Source organism: Lampetra fluviatilis, chromosome 36 (genome assembly GCF_964198595.1).
Source record: "Lampetra fluviatilis chromosome 36, kcLamFluv1.1, whole genome shotgun sequence".
Taxonomy (NCBI): Eukaryota; Metazoa; Chordata; class Hyperoartia; order Petromyzontiformes; family Petromyzontidae; genus Lampetra; species Lampetra fluviatilis.
Genome location: NC_136310.1, coordinates 11,766,493 through 11,789,689, shown reverse-complemented (window position 1 = coordinate 11,789,689; position 23,197 = coordinate 11,766,493). Strand labels below are relative to the sequence as shown.

General features: G+C 55.1%; 1 protein-coding gene across 1 annotated transcript in view; it reads left to right on the top strand.

Moving 5' to 3' along the window:
• The window catches only part of LOC144945123 (protein mono-ADP-ribosyltransferase TIPARP-like), a 62,242-nt gene extending 42,888 nt beyond the window's left edge, over window positions 1–19,354 (top strand). The window contains exons 4-8 of the mRNA XM_078873398.1: window positions 12,476–12,641; window positions 13,029–13,291; window positions 15,440–15,739; window positions 16,111–16,401; window positions 17,279–19,354. Of these exons, the coding sequence (XP_078729524.1) occupies window positions 12,476–12,641; window positions 13,029–13,291; window positions 15,440–15,739; window positions 16,111–16,401; window positions 17,279–17,438 (1,180 nt within the window). The 3' untranslated portion in view covers window positions 17,439–19,354. The remainder of the gene's footprint in view (window positions 1–12,475; window positions 12,642–13,028; window positions 13,292–15,439; window positions 15,740–16,110; window positions 16,402–17,278) is intronic.
• Window positions 19,355–23,197: the final 3,843 nt, after the last annotated feature.

Genomic DNA, 23,197 nt, shown 5'->3' with positions numbered 1-23,197 from the left:
GCAAGGCTGCGTTGGCTGGGTCATGTAGCCTGCATGCCCAGCCACTGCATGTCTAAACAGCTTTTGTTCGGCCGGATCGAGGGGGCTAAACGGGCGCGGCACGGGCTAGAGAAGAGATGGAGTGATGTGGTACAGGCGCTCGTGGAGCTGAGTGGCCTTGCCGATGACTGGTACCAGCGGTGTCAAGATCGGCCTCTGTGGAGGAGGCTCGTGAAGGACGCTACTGGGCAGTTGGAGGCAGTTGCCCTCCAACAACAATGGAGGGCAAAGGAGCAATGCTCACAACAACAAGCGGAGATAAAGCACAGTAAGTTGGCACCGTAGGGGGCACAGGTGGTGCAGTCATCTCAGTCAGTCGACCCGTGGCACCTGGGTCTGCCCCGTGACCTGCCAGTGGGCGTTCGACACTTCACGTGGCCTCAACATGCACATGGCCTGGCACAAGCGTCGTGGTGACGTCACCGCCACTTGGTGGAGAATATCGATTGATGTTGTTGTTGATAGTGGTAGTGAAAGTCATGAAGGCGAGTTGTGGTGGTGATGATACAAGTGGTAATGGTAATGAGGATAGGTGCGTGGCTTTCCACTGGTAACCTCTGTGCTACATCCGGCTGCCTTCCCATTATCAGCACGGAGGGACATCCACTGGTCCAAGCTCATCTTCAGCGGGTTCACGGAGGACCTGGCTGTCTTATCTGTTTTGACTAAGCCTCATTAGACCCGCGCAATGTGACACGCACCTCTACGTGTGTGCGTGTCGTGCTCCTAAAATGAACGTGAGGTTCAGATTAGAATGTTCCTTCAATTCACGCAAGGCTTTAAGCAAATGCTTTGCACATTATGCCCATGCATACTGTGCTAAACACGCCTTACGAACACGCACTAATGCATAACATGAACACAAATGCCTCACACCATGTTGACTAGAGGTGTGGGCATGTGACCTCTCTGGTTGGTGGAGGGGCCACGGGGATTTTGGGGGGTGTGGGAGGCAAGTTTTCCCCGTGGTCGTGTGGAGTTTTCTCCGGGTCCTCCAGTTTTTCCCTCCACATTTATAAACATGTGTTTATTAGCCACTTTGTCGAGCTGTCATTTGTGATAGCCAGGTCATTTCTCAAAAATAGCTACACAGCGCAGTGGACCTTACCTGGTAAAATAAAAAAAATGTTGTCTTAGTTTAGTCATTGTAGTGGGGGACCCTCCTGGGAAAAACCGGGGTTGGTGGATTGCGATGAGATGGAGATCATGTTGTGCATGAGATGGCGGCAAAAGTTGTTTTTAATCAAAGGCAATACAGCAAGTAGGTTCTGCATGACAAAAAATGCCTGTATGTTGAGCATGTATATAATAATTTTTTGGCCAGGCGCCTATGGTATCATCCTGCTGTGTTGAGACTGTGCCGTGGGGGAAGAGGGGTCTTCCTGGATAAATTAATGACATTTTTGTTGTTTTGTTTGTTCAGATAAGTTGATTCCTGTTATTTATAGCAAGCCGAGTGCTCATTGAGAGGCCCGAGGAGTCAATATCGCAGGGGAGGATGATCTGGGCATGAATAATATTTTAAACAAGATGCAAAAAGTGTGTAAAAAGACCTCAGGCCTTTGTGCGTTTATACAACCAAAACCTTTGGCAGTTCCTGAAGAAATGCATTGTGGTCCTCTTGTCTGAGGTCACCATTGAAATACATTTGAGGAAATGTGACCTACTGACAGCAGCAGTGACGCAGCAGACAAACTGTGGACCGGTTGTACACGTTTGCGCGTCTCGTTTCCCAGCCTGTGCTTTTGTGCTCCGTTGTGATGGGGGTTTTCTCCTTGTGTACAAATTTGATTTATTGTTGTGTGCGAACACTGTGGCAGAATTAGGGAACACAAAACCACCGTTGCCAAAGTGCCGAGCACAGTGCCGCTAATCACTTCCGCAGCGCAGCCATTGCCGTGCCACGCCGCAAACTCAGCGACCTGAGTTCAATTCCCGGTCGCGGCTAACGTCAGCCGCGAGTGAAATCTGAACCGGTCCCGGGCCTCCATCCCCTACAATCTCTCCCCGCCCCCCACCGCACAGATGCTGCAATATCATTATTAATTATGATCTTTATTGTTACAATGACAAATATGGAATGTATTAAACATTAAATATTAATGCATGTGTAATCCCCGTACATCCCGTCATTCGGGTAATCAAGGGAGCCAGCCTCCTGGGGGGTGCCAGAAGGAGGGCCTAGCCAGAGGGCGTGGGGAAGGCCCCGCTCGGGGGATAAAAGGGCAGCAGGGATACGGTCAAGGGTCGTCATTGTGGGTCACACTCGGTGGGTCGGGTCACGCCGTCGGGTTGGGATCTTCAATAGCTTCGTGCGTAAGGGGGTTACACAATGTTACACGGCGTTACACGGCGCTACACGGCATTACACGGCGCTACACGGCGCTACACGGTGTTACACGGTGCTACACTGTGTTCAATAGACTCGCCTCAACTCGCGTCGTGTGTATGTCTTTATTGAAGCACTACACATGCATGCACCTTATTAGTTTTTCAAACGGTTATATTTACAATCGTGCAGTGGACACTCAGGAGTAAGATGTCACGTCCCTTTGTCAATCCACTGCTGGATGAGAGCCTACCCGTGCAATACTTCACTACGCCAGTCACCCAGGGCAGGTTGGCGAAGGGTTGGAACGTAGACGGTACCGCATGGTACAGTACAATAATGGTTTTTGTTGCACTGCTGGGCCCCTCTGCTGCCCACAACTTGGGCCCCGCAAACCGCATATAGCGGCACCTGCTCTTGTGTACGGTCGGTCGCCCATCCAGGCGCGATCTGGGCTCAACCCTGCTTAGGTAGAGTGAGGCGGCATTGTATGGATTGAGAGGGAAACAAAACAAGTGCCAAATTTAGCATTATCTCTTTGGAATGGGGTGAAGACATTTGAAAACGAGTCTTAAATTACAGGTGCTTGAGTTACGAATGTTGTGACTTAGCAGTGTGTCACCTCACAAGGGGACACGTGTAGTCCCACCCGGCAGCCAAATAAACCCCCACTTGGAAATTATTTTTGTCCCTCCCATGAAATGTAAAAGTACAGCAATGTCCAGCGAGAGCCCCAAGCACAGCTGTTTCCTGTTGTTGCCATAATCAAACCAGTGCCGAGTCAGGCAAATCTGACGGCCATAATCTGCTTGTGCGTTTAAAAGAATAAAAAATAACTGCAGAGTCACCTCTCAAATCCGGCTTCGACGTGGGGCTATTAATACTCGGCCTGAACAAGTCCCCCTTCCATGCACCGTGTTCCATAGACGATTGTGGAGCGGCTGCCATATCGTAGCCCGGTGCGGGTTGAGGCTGTGGGTTCATGTTGTGGCTGTGGGTCGGTTTTTAGACTGTCAGTGTCTAGATTGTGTCGGTGTCTAGACTTGGTCAATGTCGAGGTTGTAACCTCAGGCTGGAGTCATTTAGGGGAGCTACGGTGGCGAGATGTTAACTCATTCGCCTGGTATGTAGGAGGTTGTGGGTTCAATTCCAACTCTGACGCCTGCTGAATATTGGGCGTGATTTTTTTTCCCCTCCATATTTAGAATTGTGGAGGGGCGTTTAGAGTAATTTGGCTGCAATCAAAGTCAAACGTAATCAGCCACTTTGTTGTGCTTAACATTTGTGGCCCGGTCGCTTCTGAAAGTGCTGCATAGCTCAGTGGGCCTTACCTTGTAAAACAACAAATAGATTAAAAGTGTAGTTTAGTCATTGCAGCTGTAGGCTCCTGGCGAGGCTGTGTGGGCTCCTGGTGAGGTTTTAGGTTTGTTTTGAGGCTGCGATTTCACCTTGGGTGGACCCTGACATCTCTGCAGAGCAGTGTAGTGAGTCACCTGACGAGTCACGAGGCCACAGCTTCAAATTCTTTCAATTGGTAATGCAACCTCACGCCGGGCTGGGCGCCTCGTTTGTCCCCCACACCGCCCCTCCCGCCACGTGTTTGTATGTAAAGTTGCAACACCTCGTTTGGCAACTGCGGCGGCGGCACGGCGCGGGAATGCAGCGAGTGGCAGGTTGAAGGCCACCCGCAATGAATGCGTCATAACGCGAGTTCACAACTCGGTTTGCAGGTTTTGACCTGGGGGGGTGGTGGGGTTTTTGGTTGTTGTGCAACGGGTTTTGAGCCAGAGGCGTCTTTGTCTTTCTGTGGTAAACCCCCTCCCTTGGGGGATTTGTTTTGTAAACACGCAGCACTTTTTTGGCACATTTTTGTTGGCGACTTTGTCGCATCAAGAATTTGGGGGGAAAAAACCGACGGCGATGCTGCCGTGCGGTTGACGTTACCGTGCATCTCCCGTCGCTTCTTTTCCTGCTGCCAGGATTCTTGCATTGCGGTCAATGCAGATGCCGCGGCCTCCCAGGAAAGCTCTCTCGTGGTTGTTATTCGAGGCTCTGTTCTGGCCCAAGCCGCTTGGCGACTTCCAAAGTTCGCTTTGAGTGACCCTCTTAGTCGTGGCTCGGGCGCTCAGCTCTGGCTTGGCTTTTTAACACTCAGGTTGGACTCTGGCCCAAACCACTCGATGGTTCCCAAAGATCGCATGAATGAGCGGCTCAGCTGTTGCTCGGGGCTTGGGCTTGTGGGAATCCTGAGCATGGCCCGGACCGTGCTCAGTAGCCGGCTTAAGTGAAGCGTGGTGGCTCGAAGCCGGCTCGCCCCAGCCAGGGCCAGTCCAGAGCCAGTCCTGAGCCGAGCCGCGACCTCACAATGGATTTATGTCCTCCCCTTGTAAGGGCTGCCCTTGGTCTCAATAGCCCCACCTGGCTTCGGTTCCTTTATGCGGCAACTTTGGCCTTGAGTCGGCTACGTAATCACCCACCCACCCGCAAGATCATCAACGTGTCCACACTCGCGCCCACTTGCCCATTTACTCTGCCATTCACTCAATAATTCACCCCACCCCATTCACCCACCCATTCACTCATCCACAATGGAAGTGGGTCACCCATTCAGCAACCCCACACTTGAAGCCACTCGCCCATTAACCCGCCCATTCACCCACCCACTCACGCATCCACACTGGAATTCACCCACGCATGTGAAGTACCGTTGATGACTCTTGGACACCGTTGGTGAGGCACACGTATTTATTCCGTACAAGTAGTCACAACTGTGGACATACAATACTAGAGGGGGTATCGGCCCCCTCACCCGGCTAGCTGGGAATACACTGCTAGCTATCTCTGACCTACCTCCTAGTCCTCCACTAACGGGCTAGGGGAGGCTGTCTGGCCCGACACTGGTAAGTCGGGCTACGGTACCCGGAGTCCCAGAGCACTAGCTCTGGTTCTCGGGACCACGCCGCTGGCTCGGTCCTGCGCGGCCCTGACAAGGGCGGCGTCCCAGGGGAGTCCAGGGCTCTAGCTAGACGATCTTCGGTCTTCACTGGTTTAGCTTTAACATTCTGCCCCGAGCCCTCTGACACATCCCCCTTTATACTCCACCCCCGCTGAGGGGTGGGGCCCCGGGCTGCCTGGTGCGGACGTCGTTGAGAGCACCCCCCCCCGTGCACTCACGGTGCCCCGCCCACTGTGTTTGTTTCCCATAAGCTGCCATGCATAACGGCTCTCTCTCTAACACCCCTACATCACCCCCCCCCGCATAGCTTGCAGCCGTCCCGGCTGCCAACATACAAGAAAAACGACAATAAAAGCGCATTTACCCCCTGACCGCGCGTGTGCCTCACTATTTTTCAACATAACGCGAAGAGAACAACAACAAGAACCAGAAAACCCCGAAGGGAAAACAACCCGACGCACCCCCCCGAATAAATACGAATTCCGTAAAAGCAACGTATATACAAATCGCAAGGAACCCCCAACACACACACAACACAACACAATGTGCCAGGAGCACACCACCGACGCAGCGCACAGTAACCATACACGTGAAAATAAAAAATAAAATAAAAATTCTTCTTTTTGTGCATCACAAGAGTCTGCGCATTCTTGCGCGCGTCCTTGCCGCAGGCCCGTCACACGGGGCAACCCCGGATGGCGGACCATCCGGTGGCAGCTGTCCATTTCGAAGTGAGTCTGCGCTTGATGTCGCGAGACCCTCGGCATCCCCCGTAGGGGTTGTTGGGCGGGAGCCCGTCATTCCTGGTGCACCTGGGGGCGGGACAGCCGGCAACACGTCAGGCGAGAGCAGCAGAGACGGACCCTTTGAGTCGGCCGACCCCCCACATGTTTGGCCACGCATGTGTGGAGTGGGGCCTCACACCGCAACGAAGGGTTTCAGCCTAGAGGGGTGCACAAACCACCGGCGCTTCCCCCATTTGATGCCAACGCACTGAGGCCGCAAAACCTCGACCACCTCGACGGGGCCCCGCCACGGCCGCACCAGTTTTGAGGAGGTCGCGAGTGGTACCTGGGGACAGTGCAGCCATGCCCTGTCCCCCGGCTTCCACTGTAGCACGTGCGCGCGACCCAGTCTGAGGCGCTCATTCGCTTTCTGACGCCTGTCGGAATTTAGCATGGCAGCATCCCGTGCCTCAGTCAATTTCGCAAGGTTAAATTTAACATGGTCGGCCAATTTAGTTTTTCCCAGCGGCGCGGGGATCTGCAGCTGTGCCCGAACAGGTGGGTCAGGTTCGCGGCCATACATGAGAAAGAAGGGTGAAAATCCCGTTGCAGCATGGGGGGCCAATCTGTATGCTGCCAGGACCCCTTGAATTTGCAAGTCCCAATCGGTCTGTGAGTCCGAAACCTGCTGTGACAACATAGACGTGATGGTTCGATGCAGACGCTCGACCATCCCGTCAGTTTGCGGGTGATAGGGAGAGGTACGAATTTTTTTCGTTCCCAGGAGCTCACAGACCTGTTGGAGGAGTTTGCCGGAAAAAAATTTTCCCTGGTCGGTCAGCAGCCGCTCCGGAGCACCTTTGTCCATGACGTAACCTTGGACAAAGGCCTCCACGATGGCTGCTGCCGACTGGTTGGCCAGGGGCCAGGCAATAGGCCAGCGCGTAAAGTATTCCACCCCGGTCAACAAATATCTATTGCCCCTAGGGGTGGCGGGAAATGGCCCCAGAATATCCAGCGCGACAAGTTCGTTCACTCTGGAGACTCTGATAGACTGCAAAGGCGGGTTTGACTCCCGTGCTGGTGGTTTTCGCTGCGCACACCGAGGGCATGATGCCAACAGATCTGCGACATCCCTCGTCATGCCTGGCCAAAAAAAATCAAGCTGGAGCAAGGCGAGGGTCTTTTGGGTACCCAAGTGGAGGAGGCGCTCATGAGCAGCCCACACCACCCTACCCCGTAACCCAGAAGGGACCACCAGCCGGTGTCGATGGGATTTCCCGTCCCAATGCATCAGCAACCCCGCGTGCATTTCCCATGCGTCGGCATCACCCGTCCCCCGCCCCGCCTCCCCGGCGCGACGACGCGACGCGAGGAGGGAGGTATCCTCCATCTGGAGGCGCCCCCATTCATTAACAGGCAAACCCAGCAGGGAATCTTTTCCCTGTTGTGCGATAGAATTTGGAAGCAATGTTTCGTCGTCGGCGGCGGCCGCCAGGACCGGAACCGGCATGTCCCCTGCTGGTTTGCAACGTCCCGACCCCAGGAGGCATGCACATTCGGAGGTGGTTGGCATGCGCGACAGAGCGTCCGCGTTGGTGTGGCGAACGCCCTTACGGTAGGTGGTTTCGAAATCAAAATCCTGGAGGATCTCCAACCATCGGGACAATTGTCCCGATGGCTGTTGAACTCGCAGGGCGTACTGCAATGCCGCATGATCTGTGCGGACGGTGAAATGCCGACCGTACAGATATGGGCGATACTGTTGGATGAAATAGACAATTGCCAACAGTTCCCTACGGGTGACACAATATCTTTGCTCCGCTGGAGACAACACCCGACTGCCGTACGCAACCACCCGTTCCACGCCGTCAACCACCTGGGAAAGCACGCCCCCAATATCCGTGTTGCTCGCATCGGTGTCGAGCAAAAATGGTTCCGAAAAATCGGGGTAAATCAAGGGAGGAGCTTTTACCAGGGCGTCCCGAAGGGAGCAGAAAGCAGCCTCCTCCTCCTGACCCCAGTGGAACCGAACCCCTTTTGATGTTAAAGCGTGTAGGGGTTTGGCAATCGTCGCAAAATCAGCGACGAACCGTCGGTAATACGACGCGAAGCCAATGAAACTCCTGACCTCTCCCACCGAGGTGGGAGTCGGCCAGGAGCTGACACACTGCGTTTTGGCGGGATCGGTAGCAATACCTGAGCGCCCCACGATGTGCCCCAAATAACGCACCGAATCGCGTAACAAATGGCATTTTTGGGGTTTGAATTTCAAATTAGCAGCCCGCATCTTTAGGAAAACCGCCCGCAACCTCTGGAGATGTTCGTCAAAAGTTTTACTAAAGACGATAACGTCATCCAAATAAATCAGGCACGACTCCCATTGCAATCCAGCCAAAACCAATTCCATCAAACGCTGGAAAGTTGCCGGCGCTGAGTGTAAGCCCATCGGCAACCGGTTGAATTGGAACAGGCCGTGCGGTGTACGGAAAGCAGTTTTAGGCTTTGAATCATCGTCCAGAGGAAGCTGCCAGAATCCCGAAAGTAAATCCAGTGTGGAGAAGAATCGCGCTCCCGCCAAGGCGTCCAGCGATTCGTCCATCCGTGGGAGCGGGTATGCGTCGGCAACCGAAATTTTGTTAAGGCGCCGAAAATCAACGCAAAACCGCAACGAGCCGTCCTGCTTTTTAACCAGGACGATCGGCGCTCCCCAAGGGCTGGTGGAAGGAGAAATGATGTCGGCGGCTAACATGTCATCAATAGCCGATTTGACATGGTCCTTTTCGGCGGGACTTAACCGAAACGGATTCTGGCGTATTGGCGCGCTGTCACCCGTGTCAATATGGTGACGCAGCAGATGAGTGCAACCCAAATCGTATTTGTCCCGACTGAAAACGTCGGAAAATTCCCGCAGTAGCGTTCTAAGCTGTTGGTGCTCTGAATTTGACAGGTCCGTCGATCCCGCACAAAGCGCATCGAGCCCTCCTCCATCACTGTCCGAATGTGGGTGCGGCCGGGGAGCAGTGCCGACGTGATTCGCAACAGGTTCCTCGCAGGGCACCGGCGTCGCGTGAGCAAGCACCGTCCCTTGAGGAACTACCACTGTCTGCGACCCCATATTGAGGACCGCGATGAAAGGGTCCCCGTCCCCTCTTACGACGGTCTGGGCCGGAATCAAATAAGGTCCACTAACCCCGGCCCTAGATGGTCCCAGCAGAATTCCCTGGTCCCCAATGCCCTCAGCGAAGGGCCGACGAAGTTTTAGAGGCACCAACATTTGAGCTCCCGGCGGCACACGAACTGTTTTAACGACGAACGCTGGTACTGTTACGAACGCCGTCCGAGCCGCAGTAGGGGAAGGCAGGAACGCCATGCGTCGTCCCGACGGGAGCTCAATGCATCCCTGGTCTATTAAAATACGAATCGGCATTTTGCCCAAGAAGTCCGTCCCCAGCAGGCACGGAACCGCCAGCGAGGAGGAAACAAAAATCGGGCCCGACAATTTGATATCCCCGATACAAATTTGCGCTCGAATCTGTCCAATGATGCCAAGAGAGCCCCTGTTAGCAGCATAGAATGGGACGTTAACCGGCAGTAAAGGACGGCTCTGGACAGGTAGAATATTGTAAATGAGTTCGGAAATGATGGTCGCCGATGCCCCCGTATCGAACAGGATGCGTACCTCCACCCCGTCAATGTGTCCCACCACGGCCGACGACCCCGACGACGCGGCCACAACGCGATGGGCCAACATGGACCACTGCCTGGGTTCGATTTGAGTCCCCATAGTGGTGCGTGTTGGCCCGTCGCAGCGCAATGTCGGCCCCCCGTTCGTTGCGGTGTGCGAGTGTGTGACGAGTGTGTGCTTGGGCCAAACATGAGGGGTGCCGCGACTCGCCGGATTATGTTGATGGAGCTTGGGAGGAGGAGGGCCGGCGTCCTGTCGAGGCGTCGTCCCGCGCTGCCGAGGAGAGCGGCACCCCGAGGCGACATGGCCCCGGACGCCGCAGTTGAAGCAACGCGGGAGCGCCGGCGGCGATGACGGACGGTCGAAGCGGCTCGACCCATCCCGGCCCGACCGTGCTCCCGTCCCCTGCTGCCGTCGACGGTCAACGGCGTAAACCTCCTCCGCCGGGAGGGTGGCTGCAGCCACCGCACGCCCGGCCGCTGCCCTGCTGGCTTTCCGACGCTGTGACAGCAGGTTGGCGTGGAGGAGCCGCGCAGCCTGGAGGGAACTCATCTCCGTGTCCTCCTGTGCAACGACGGCGATGTCCAGGTCGTCTGCCAGCAGGAGGATTTTTTCTGTGACCATGGCGTCCACGCCGTCGTCGTCCATTCGAGGGAAGGCCGTCTTCGCCAGTGCCAGGAGACTCGTCCTGTACGCCAGGGGCGACTGCTTTGCACCCCGCTGGCGATCGTAAAACTGCTGCCTGCATTCCGCTGAAGGTCCGTAGACCCCGGCCAGCAACTGCAGCGCCATCTGTAGCGTGGAGCGCTTCTCCCTCGGCGCCGATGTAAGGGCGGCGAGTGCGTCGCTGTCGAGGAGCGCCGGCAGCGCGCAGAGAGCCTCAGCATCCGACCACCGTGCCATTTCTTGGTGGGCGAGGAAGCGTCGCTGGAAGCCGCCCCAGTCGCCCTCCGCGCCAACAAACTCTTTGAGCAGAGGCAGCCGTTGGTGCAGCGCAGCGGTCGCCATGGAAGCTCGCAGGCTGCTGTCCCCGTAACTCGGCTGCGATTCGGCGCGAACGGCAGATGGTATCGCCTGTCGCAGCCGTGATGACGCTCCCTCCGCTGGCGGTGACGCGGCAGCCCCAGCGAGAGCGATGTTGAACGCGAGGTTCAGGCCGGCCACGCCCTCAGCAGCTGCTGCGGCGATGGCGGGAGACTCAAAGTTTGAATCCGTTGAGATGGCGGGAAGGCGCATCGGACGTCGGTTCTCCTCGCCCCGTGGTGGTCCACCAGCCCCCAGCCGCGTGATGTGTTCGAGTGTGGCGCTCCGCCAGCCTCGCGTGAGCCAGCCTCAGCCCTTCTGATGGCGGCTCCTCTTCATCCTGATGCCCCGGTAAGAATGCGTCCGGCCCCGGCTGCACGATGTCTTCTTGAGCCGTCTCGGGCTCGACAATTTCAGCGGTGTCCTCCACCTGCGGTACTCCGGCTCGAACTGTCCGGCGCGTGTCCATGTTCGTAGTTGTTCTGACACCAGATGAAGTACCGTTGATGACTCTTGGACACCGTTGGTGAGGCACACGTATTTATTCCGTTCAAGTAGTCAACTGTGGACATACAATACTAGAGGGGGTATCGGCCCCCTCACCCGGCTAGCTGGGAATACACTGCTAGCTATCTCTGACCTACCTCCTAGTCCTCCACTAACGGGCTAGGGGAGGCTGTCTGGCCCGACACTGGTAAGTCGGGCTACGGTACCCGGAGTCCCAGAGCACTAGCTCTGGTTCTCGGGACCACGCCGTTGGCTCGGTCCTGCGCGGCCCTGACAAGGGCGGCGTCCCAGGGGAGTCCAGGGCTCTAGCTAGACGATCTTCGGTCTTCACTGGTTTAGCTTTAACATTCTGCCCCGAGCCCTCTGACACATCCCCCTTTATACTCCACCCCCGCTGAGGGGTGGGGCCCCGGGCTGCCTGGTGCGGACGTCGTTGAGAGCAACCCCCCCCGTGCACTCACGTAGCCCCGCCCACTGTGTTTGTTTCCCATAAGCTGCCATGCATAACGGCTCTCTCTCTAACACCCCTACACATGTGTAGGGGTCTTACGGAGGAAATATGTGTAGAGCTGATATGTATGGGATCCTACGGGAAACTAGCACAGTGGGCGGGGCTACGTCAGTGCACGGGCAGGTGCCCTCTACGACGTCCGCGCTTCGGACGCTACGATCCCCCGGGGCCCCACCCCTCAGGGAGGGGGATGTATAAAAGGGGAATGTATCGGGGGGCTGGGGAGAGTTGGGTTAGCTAAGAATAGAAGACGGAAGACGTCCTAGATAGAGCCCTGGTCTTCCCCTGGTACGCCGTCCTTGTCAGGACCGCGCAGGCTCGAGCCAGTGGCGTGGTGCCAGAGCCAGAGCCAGTGCTGGTCTGGACTCTGAGTACCGGGCCCGACTGACCAGTGTCGGGCCAAGATAGCCTCCCCTAGTCCACGAGAGGAGGACTCTGAGGCAGGCTAGGGTTAGCTAGGAGGTGTGTCCTCAGATAGACGGGTGAGGGGGCCAATACCCCCTCAAGTGTGTATGTCACAACGTTTGGTGTAATAAACCTCAGTGTGCCTCAACCCCGGGTGTCGACCTGTATTCGACGGTACTACACATGCACCGACCCATTGACTCCCTCATTCACTCACCCAACCACACTGCTATTCTTTCACCCATTCACATATCTGTTTACTAACCCACTGGCCTCCCCCCACGGTGTGCAGGCTGCGCCGCATGGTGGTGGACCTGCACACGATGCTTGTGCGCGACTCCGGGTATGACCGCCTGCGCCGCCTCTCCGTGTCTGAGCCCGGAGGCGCGAACCCCGAGTTCTGTACCCTGTGGAAGATCTACTGGAAGGACCAGCTGTGCTGGAAGGAGTACGATGAGGTGGGCACTGCCCTTCCTGTCCACTGCTGGTCCCTGCTGGTCCCTGCTGGTCCCTGCTGGTCCCTGCTGGTCCCTGCTGGCCCTTGTTGGGCCCTGCTGGCCCCTGTTGGGCCCTGCTGGCCCCTATTGGACCCCTATTGGCCCCTGCAACCTCCTGCTTCTTCTGCTTCTTCTGCTGTCTTCTCCGGCCTATTTCTGCCCCCTCCTGTCTCCTCTGCCTCTGTTTGCTTCTTCGCTTATCTACCCGATCATTCACTCACTCATTCATTCTTTCACTTATCTACCCACTCGTTCACTCACCCATCTCATTATCATTGCCCTTGTTGCCTTCCGCACCCCGTGACCGTGACCCTATGACCCCCTCCCATGACCCACCCCCCACCATAGCCACTGGCTCTGCAGTTGGAGGCAGCTTGGCGTGCGGGGCAGCGGGAGGTGGTGGTACCCGCCCGGCGCGAGCAGAGCGGTGCAGTTGCTGGTGTGGCTCTTGGTGCTGGCGGTGGTGCTGGTGGTGGCGGTTGTGTTGGTGGTGGCGGGGTGGTCGTGGACCTGGCGAGCTCCGTGCAGCACGACCTGGCCTTGGGGACGCAGCAGCGTGTGGCGCGGCGCCCGCTCTACCGCTCGCCCGTGCTGCTGCTGCCTCTGCTCAGGTGAACGATGCCCCACCATGGAAAAAGATCCCCCCCCCCTCCCATGTAGCCTTTAGCAGACTGTTGGGACGAGTGTGCCATTGTTAGCGAGCGCCTGTGGAGGCCGATAACGGTGCACGAGGCAGTGGTGCTGCTGGCACCGCGCCTGGCTGTCTCTCCGGTGCCATTACTCACCACACCAGGTACTCGCCGAGTTGACCTAGGGTAGGCCCGGCACTGGTTCAGGTATTCGCCACAGATGTTGGCTGGGAGCAGGAATCAAACGCTGGTCGGCAGGTTCATAACGCAGTGTGCTAACTGCTACATTACCACTCCCCACATTTTGAACACACACGTACACACACACTCGCGTACTCACACGTACACACTCGTACACACACATACACACACGTACACACACACTCGCGTACACACACCTGTGACGGTGACGTCACCACGATGCCTCTGCCAGGCCAGGTGCACTTTGAGGCCACGTGAAGTGTCGAAGGCTCGCTGACAGGAGGTCTCGGGACAGACCCAGATGCCATGGGTTGGCTGACTGAGATGACTGGTAGATGCACCAGCTGGTACACCCTGCTGTGTCAACTTTCTGCATTTTAGCGCCCGGCGCTCCGCTTTTTCTTGTGAGCATTGCTCCTCTACCCTCTGTTGTTGCTTGAGGGGGACCGCCTCCAACTGCCCAGTAGCGTTCTTCACAAGCCTCCTCCATCGAGGCCGATCTTGACACCTTTGATACGAGTAGGAAAGTCCACTCAGCTCCACATCCTCCCGTACCGCATCAGCTCCATCTCTTCTCCAACCCATATCGTGCCCGTTTAGCCCCCCCTATGCGGCCAAACAGAAGCTGCTTGGGCATGCAGTGGCTGGGCATGCGGGCTACATGACCCAGCCAACCCAGCCTTGCCCGCCAGAGGAACTCGCTGATGGGAATGTGGCCAGATCCGGTACACACACACACCCACGTGTTGTGCAGAGAGACATGCAATGGGGTAGCTATCGAGTGTGCAGGTGATGCAACTACACCGAAGGGGGCCATGCAAATGACTATGCCACTGATACATATAGACGAGCATAGAGTCCCATTGACTTACACGGAGACCCATAGACAAACATCGAACCTATGTTTTGTACGTGTAACTTCTTTCGTACCTTACGTAGGCAACCGTGCTAATCGGAGTATACTCACAACTATTTCCTGCTCTAATTAGTATTGAATAAGACTGTTCATCCCCAGTTTACAGCCCTGAGCCAGTGGTGGAATTTCCACATTCTTATGGTAGGGGCAAGTCTTTATTATTGTAGACCACCCACTTTTTATATTCTTGGTTCTTTCGGTGAAGTCACGTAGATAGAAAACAAAAATCTAAATTAAAAGCAAAAAACCCACGACGTTTCGATTGCAACACAAGCGGTCTTCTTCAGGTGGAAAGAAAAGAGAGAAAACCTCCAGATGTAGCTGCTTATAAGGGCTCCAGAGTGAGTGGGCGGGGGAAAGGGCTGCGCGGGAGACAGGGGGAGAGACAGGGTGAGAGAGAGGGGTGGGGCAGACGTGGGGGGGAGGAGAGAGGGGTAGAGATGGGAGGAGGGAGGATTTCACCTCGGTACACCCATCAGACAATGGGGGAGGAGGAGGAGGAATGGTGACGCACCTGCTGCGAGAGGGACTGCTGACAGGAGAGTTTGACAAGGAAACACAAATTAATATCATGACCCAAAGTGGTTGATGCATCTTTCCAATGATTCTTGAGTTTTTAACCATCGTCTCGGTTGAAATTGTGTTTGTGTCTGTATATATGGATGGCTTCGTGAATGACTCTTTGTTGATAGCCAGTCGGCTTGCAAAGTTTTCTATCTACGTGACTTTACCGAAAGAACCAAGAATATGAATTCCTGCAGTCACGAAAGTTAAAATTCCTGCAGTCACGAAAGCTTAAAGTCTAAATTTAACCACTTTTGACTTTACCACAAGGGTGGTAACTCACTCTGTAGACACCGCGGTTTTAATCGTGCTGTCGCACCCTTAACGGGGACTCGAACCTGCAACCCCCGACTTATGAGCCGACCCCAGCGTGGGAGACAGCAGAGCGGAGAGAGAGATGTTGTAACCGACCGTGCTACCACCCTTTCGACCCTTCCGCTCCTCCGCAGGACATTGGCCGACCCGGCAGAGTTGGCGAACCCCATGCTGGTGACTCCATCGCAATCCTCCTCCTCCTCCTTGTCCTCCTCATCCTCCTCGTTGTCGTCTTCGTCATCGGCGCCGCTGCTGCCGGCCACGTGGGTGCCAATGGAGCCGAGCGCCGACTTTGTGCAGGTGGAGATGTCGGCGAGCGAGCATGCCTTCCGTACCGTCTACTCGCTCTTCCACAAGACGGTGCCCGAGACGAAGGCATCCATCGTGTCCATCCACCGCGTACAGAACCCCTTCCTCTGGGAGAAGTACTGCAGGTGAGGGGGCCTCGCGACACACGGAGGAAGATAGTGAGACAGAGAGAGTTCACTCGGTCAACCGCTCACACGTCCACTCATACAACCAACCGCTCACACGTCCACTCATACAACCAACCGCTCGCACGTCCACTCGTACAACCAACCGCTCGGTCAACCACTCCCGACTGTCTCTCACACCACCTCTCTCTTGTATCTCTTTAAGTCGATCTCTTTCTCTCTCTCTGTCTTGATGCCACTGGGTTGACCGTGATTGCGAGATGGAGCGCTTTGACCAAAGCCACATCCAAAACCCACGAGCAGTGATATAACCACTCGTCTACAACTCTCTGTCTCTCTTTCTCGCCTGTCAACTGTCTTGGCGCCACCAGGAAGAAAGAGCACATGTGCCGCCGGCTGCCGGAGCCGCTGTGCCGCACCACAGAGCGCCACCTGTTCCACGGCACGTCGGCCGAGGCGAGCGCCGCCATCTGCAAGCACAACTTTGACCCTCGCGTATCGGGGAAGCACGCCACGGCCTACGGGCAGGGCTGCTACTTCGCGCGCCGCGCCGTCTACTCGCACGGCTACGCACGGCCCTCGGGGGAGCGCGGCCTCCGCTGGATGTTCCTCTCCAAGGTGCTGGTCGGCAGGCACGCGCAAGGCAGGCCAACGCTTCGCAGGTGAGAGCCGGTTGACGGATGGGTGGGTTGGCGGGCTGGTTGGTTGGTTTGTGGGTGGGTTGGTGGGTGGGTTGATTTGTGGATTGGTGGGTGGGTAGGGTGGATTAGTGGGTGATTGGGTGATTTGGGTGGGTTGGGTGGGTTGAGTGTCATTGTGTGGGTGGGTGGTTGTTTCACTGTGTCTGGCTCTGTTGGTACGTGGTTATGTGTGACACTGTGTGGGTTGTGATGGTTGGTGTGTGTGTCACTGTTTGGGGAGCAGTAGTGTAGCAGTTGGCGTGCTGCAGTGCTAAACCCGGCATCCTGAGTTCGATTCCCGCTCGGGGCCAACACCAGTGACGATTATCTGAACCGGTTCTGGGCATCCGCTAGGTTGACACAGCCTCAAATGAGTTCCCGGCACGGTGTGTAAACATCACCACTGGGTAGACAAAGGCGGCCGGGCGTGGTGCTGACCACCCACTCTCTCGTGTGCCGTGCCGGCCTTCATAGGTGCCCACTAAGAGCACTTGCCCCAATAGTCTGTTAAAGGCTATACGTGGGATCTTTGTATTTTTGTGTCACTGTGGTGCTGTGTGTCACTGTGTGGATGGGTGGATTTGTGCGTATGGATGTGTGTTACTGTTGCAGTGTCACTGCGTGTGTGTGTTCTTACAATGGTGTCTATGTGCCATAGACACGTCGTGTTGTATCTGGTTGTGTACTGATTTATGTACTTGTGTGTCTGTGTATCTGTGTGGCTCCATATTGTTTGCATTTGTACTTATCATTGTCTGCATATCTGGTTGTCTGACTGCATTTCTGTTGTCTATCCGACTTGTATTAATGTCTGACTTTAACCCCTAACCTTTGCGATCCTTGACCCCACCACCTTCAGGCCGCCTCCAATCAACCCGTGCGACCTGACCTCCGACCTGTTCGACTCCTGCGTAGACAACCTGGCCGACCCACAAATCTACGTCGTCTTCGACAATGACCAGTGCTACCCATACTTCCTCATCTGCTACCGAGTGCTGGAGGACGTGGTGCAGATATGAGCAGTCTATCCCCGGGGTGACCAGACTAAGTGGGTGACCGGGCCAAGTGGGTGGACCAGGCTTGTGAATGACCAGGCTATTTGGCGACCCAGCTCACGGGTGACCGGGTGAAGTGGGCAACTGTGGCGAGCAGGTGGGCAAGAAAGTGGGGGGCGACTGACTCGCCGGGACACCCAAGTGAATGGGAAACCGGGGCTAGTGGGCGACCTGGGCTAGTTAGACAACTGTCCAGCGGGAGACTGGGTGAGCAAGAGCCTGGACAGTCATTGCCACGTGCTCGGAAGAGGAGTCCTCGTTACAATTGGGAGTCGTCGGCTGCGGTTGGAGCACATTGCCGCAAGTTGGGGCCGCCAAGCCCCGCTGCTCGAGGAAGACGACAGCAATGCTGGGGTTCGCCATCAGTGGGAGTCATCGCTTGACCACCGTCGTCAGTGTTTGGGAGCCTTTGACGTCTCTTGGAAGGATTTGTTGCTGATCCTCACCCCCTGTTTGCAGTCATCGCTTAGGAAGATCCCCGTTGATGGGATTCGTAGCTATCAGCAGGAGCTGTGGACTGCCGGCCGCGGGCTAGGTATTACCGCAACAGCAGGGTTTCACCAGCGTTGGAATTCTCCTTACCCTCGGAAGCTGCCGCCACTGCTGTCTCAGAGTGATCGCGGGAGTTTTGGCACTCATTGGCACCACAGCAGTTGGGAGACATCGCCATTGTCTCGGTTGCACGACGTGGAAAAAATACTAAACTCTGATGGGGACTTGTGACTTCACTGGACCGCCGCTGCTGGAGTTTGCAGTTATTTTGTTTTTATATAAATGTCCAAAACTGAAAGGGGGTTACGCATTGGCCGAAAGAGATTTTTCCCTACGGTTTTCTCGCATTTGTTTTGTACGATCGCAATTATCAAACGGTAATAATTTAGCGTTATTTGTTATATATATTTTCGTTTGGCTGTCGAAATGAATGCCAGCGGGGTTGGGCGTGACTGACAGATGCATGCACACGCGCACATGCACGCACAGTTGTAAGCACATGTTAAACGCATACACTTGTGTACGCGCATGTATGCACGTGCACACACGCACGCACACACACGCACTCACTCATGTCCAAACACCCACAGACGTAATCGTACACACATATGAATGTACGCGCACACGCATGTGCTCGTATATACACTCGTGTATACGTTCTTACACGCACACACACAGATCTAAACTCGTATGTATTTACATGCACACTAATACAGAAGCCGTGGTGACAAGATGTTATCTCCCTCGCCTAGTACGCAGGAGGTTGTGGGTTCTATCCCGACCCTGACAATGCCTGCTGCTGTATATTTGGAGTTTGCATGTCTCTCTCCCCGTGGTCGCGTGGATTTTTCTGCGGGTCCTCTGGTTTTTTCCTCCACATTTAGAATCAACATCACGCGTTTAGAGTATTTGGCTGCTGTAAATTTCCACATGGTAAGCCACTTCGTTGAGCTGTCATTTGTGGCCAGGTCGCTTCTGAAAAAGAGCTGTATAGCTCTGAGCTTTACCTGGTGGTAAAACAATATTATGTTTTGTTTAATAGAAGCACATGTACACTCACTATATTCACCACACAACACGTTCAAGTACAAACACGTGCACATACATAATACACATCACATGCACGCACCCTGCACACACACAAGTCAAACAAACATAGCCTTTTCAGACTGTTGGGGCAACTGATGTTAGTCGCACACACCACACGAACACACACAGACAGACACACACCCCCTTTTACACACACGTTTTCCACTTTGCTGGCGTTAACTTGAAAATTTCTCTGGGCCCATCATCTGGATTGAGCTCACAAACGGTTCAGGCACCCAAGCCCTTGCTTGTGCGTGGATTACAATTAGCGATGCCCCCACTTGGGCGGGGGGCGGCGGAGGGGGAAGAGGTGGGGGCGGGGGGAAGGTGGTGGTGGGGGGGGGATACATTGACCTCCCGGCCTCTGACACGGCGGGCAACCCACACTCACGCTTCCTGCCCGCCGTGAGGCGCTGATGCCAATGCCGTCGAAACGGTTGCGCGCGTTGCACGGCTCGCGGTGGCGTTGATTTTAAGCGGCGAATTCGCGCTTGGTAACCAAGCAGGGAAATCTGTTTATATTTTTAAAGTTGTGACACAGACTGTTGCAGCATTATTAATATACAGCCACCTATATATGAGGTCAGCCTGGCTGGCTCGGCCTGTTCGTAAAGGCCCGTGTCGGAACTTGGAGGTTGGGTGTCGACTATGCGTCAGCTCTGGGATCTGGCAGAAGCAAGGAAGTGATTTTGAAGTTGTCACCTTGGTGGAGCGAGGGCTGATTTTGTCACAGCACTCAGCATTGCTGAGATGGTGGGTTTTTTGCGTCTAGGTTTCCGCTGCCCGTGCTTGCGACTCGTATTCTTACCATGTCCGGCTGTGACTGCGAGTGACTTCATAACCACTTGGTTGCTCAAGTCGCCTGCCCACCTTCCACCCGGTTTCCATCGACGGCATAAGCAATGCTTGCGCACGCACGCTCAAACTCTTATGTACGCGGGTGCGCCGGTCACGAAGGCAGATGGACGTTGTTTTGCGATTCATTTGATATCTTGGGCGAGGCCACATAACGATCTGACCGAGCCATCTTTTTTTGGCCCCATCCGGTGGTGAAGGGATCTTAACACAAATTTCGATCGGATCGTTTGTGTGGCCGGCCTAAGTACAGAAATCAATTATGGATCCTCGTTATTGGCTGAGAACCACCAGCCGCGTTAAGGTTTGCGCTTGACCTTTGTGGTGGATGGAGACCGGGTGAATGACTGGATTGTAATCAAGGCTGCGGAAACCTTGACTAAAAACTCCCACGACGATTTAAAAACGGTGCCCTGTCAAGTGTAGCGAGTGGACGGCCTCGGCACGCTCACCGGTCGCTTGACTGTGCAATGGAACCTAACGGCTGCGAGCGCCGACTTTACAAATTGAACATCGGATAACCGACACGTGAAGGGGGGGGGGGGACCACCGGTTAGGGATTGTGAACAAGCGACCGTCTAACGTTGGTGAGAGAGGCCTGATGGGAAGAAGAACGCCGCTATTGGTGTTGGAGGGGGGGGTCTGAGTCCCTTGAGCCCCAGGCGAGATATCCCACTCGTCGCTACCACCTGAGGTTAGTGTCATTTTTCGGTTTCCAACAGTGCATTGTGTGAGAACCACTGGGAAATGGGTGGTGTTTTTGAGTAATTCGCACTTATAAATGGGGTACTGCATTGGTTTATGGCCTACTTTGGGTGATACCAGTTTATCCTCTTTGCCCATGGGATGTCATCTGCAGGGCCTGTTCCCTGGTACAATGCGAATCAGCTGATTGTGTGTGGGGGGAGTGGGGGGGGCATCTCTTCATCTCGTGGTACCACGACTCTCCTCGCGTCACAGGCGGAAGAACATTATTTGATAAAAAGTCCAACGTTAAAAATCACTAGTAGAGTAAGGTTCGTTTAACAAGTGTATGATACTAAAACAAGATGATATACCATTCATGAAGCTGTATTTGTGAAAGTATCAAATGCGTTATTTTAAAGTCCAGTAATCATCGTCACCTCTGGTCAATCCATTGCTGGACGAAAGCCTTCCTGAGCTGCCACCACCACCACCTCCTCTCACGATCCTGAGATTTGATAATCCACTGAGCATGATCTTATTTCATCCATCTCCCCGGTTGACGTTCCCCTCGAATTCCTTCCTTTGCTTAGCTGCCAATCGGTTCGCACAATTTCTATTGAGAGAGAAGGAAACGAGATGATGATTAAGCTTAAAGATGCGCATGCAGGCCTATGAAGTCTGTATCACCCCTCTTCATCCACACCTCATCATACATCAGGTCACTGGGTTTCTCATTCAAATTGATCGGACATCCACGAAAATTTGTAAAATATTTTTTTATAATCCACCCTCAAAGTAAGGCAAATATTTACGCGGCACGGTGGGTTTAGATACGTTGAGAAGACGGCCAGTGAGGAGCGATGGGCTTCACTGCATAAGTGCTGTCGTCATCGTGCTGCCGCGCGGCTCTCCGATGCGTTCTCGGACCGCGCCGTTAGCGTGTAGTTTTGTCTCGGCACGATGTTCGACGTTTCGCCCCACGTGCTGGCACGTGGGGCGAAACGTCCGGACGTCACGCCGAGCGACAGCGCGGTTAGGCACGCCCCCCCCCCAAGACCGCGTCGGGGGGAGCCCACTGGTGTTTGTTGATTGTTCTTGGAGGAAGTGGCAGTTGCTCGTGATGAAAATAATAATACGACGTTGGCGCTCACCACGAAGGTAGAACGAGCGACGGCTTTTTTGTGGCATCCATCTCGACGGTGGATCGTGGGTTTCGAGAGCTTCCATTTCCTCAACGTGTTGCGGTTGTGCCACCGTACGGCACTCCCAACGCTCGTCGTTCGGCACCGCGTCCCCCGCCGTTTCACTCCACGGTGCTCTCCGGGAGCTTCTTCAGGAACCGGTTCCCCCTGACGGCTCGTCAGGTCTCGGAACCATCGTTCCTGAAGCGAGCTCCCGGGGCGCGTGGTGCGGACCGTCGGACGTCGCGCCGAACGTCACGCGGTACGAAACCCGGAACCGCGCATGAGAGCAGCCACGCAACCACCTCTTGTTCAGCCACTGGCCCCGGCAGTGTCCTGGGTTGTCCCCTCTCGAGTTTAAAGATCGTTATTGACGGGAGAAAAAAAACATTTTCAAAGCGACTTTGAGGGGGTGCCGCGGTGACGGATTAAAAAGCCACTGCTGCTACACAGGCGGCAGTGATGTCACCACAAGTGCATGTACAGCTGTCTTAAGTCGATCCACTGCTGGATGAGGGCCTCGCACGCTTTCTTCCAACGCCACGTTGGGCATGCGGAGTGTTATTTGCTGGCACGTGCTCTCAACCACGCTGGTCAGTGTGCAGGTTGGTGACGGCAGGAGCTGAGCGCGGTACAACAGTGGATGTCGCTGCACTTTCCCCTTTCTGCTGCCTACAAGGTGGCCCCTCCTAGCAGCCTGCAACTAATTTTGCGCACGCTGCTTGTGGTGTTTCCTTGCGCGCTTGAAGCGGGGCCCTCCCGTTAATCGTCGTCGTCACCATTGCCGACTCGCCACCTGCGAGGATAAACGCGTCGCAGAACGTTGCGCAGTCCATGCACGCACACGATTGTTCTTCCTGGTTGCTCGTGAACAACCCGGAGCTCGCCGCGTCAGTATGTGGTGCCTGAGCGAGTGAGCGAGTTCCCTGCGTGTTGAGCTGCGTCTTCTCGCTTTACCCCCCTCGAGGTTCGTCGCTTGCCGTTACTCGACCGGCAGCGTTTTTTTTAAGTTAAATGAAGTATTAATGTGTTTTTTTTATACCTTAAGCAAACCTCATTTGTATTATTCACAGCTGACATTGACCACCATATTATTCCATACGAGCCAATGTTGCTGTTTATTATTTTAGGATAAGCGGGCAAAGCTCACATTCTAAAGGCTTAGAGAGAGTCCCTTCCAACTGTTACATCCACACTGCGCCAGCGTGGGGCCCCTCGTGCTACCGGTGGCTTTTTTGTTTGTCCGGCTATTTGCCGAGCTGAGCCACAACCAAACGGCTCCACCGCTGGCCTCGCAAGGCAACCGAATCTGGCTCGGGGCGCCATGCAGGGGCCAGGGGCGGGTGCTCGTGACCCCCATCGCCACGCGTCACCTGCGCGCGTGTCCGAGTCCCAGTTCGTTGCGTGTGTCGGCGGCAC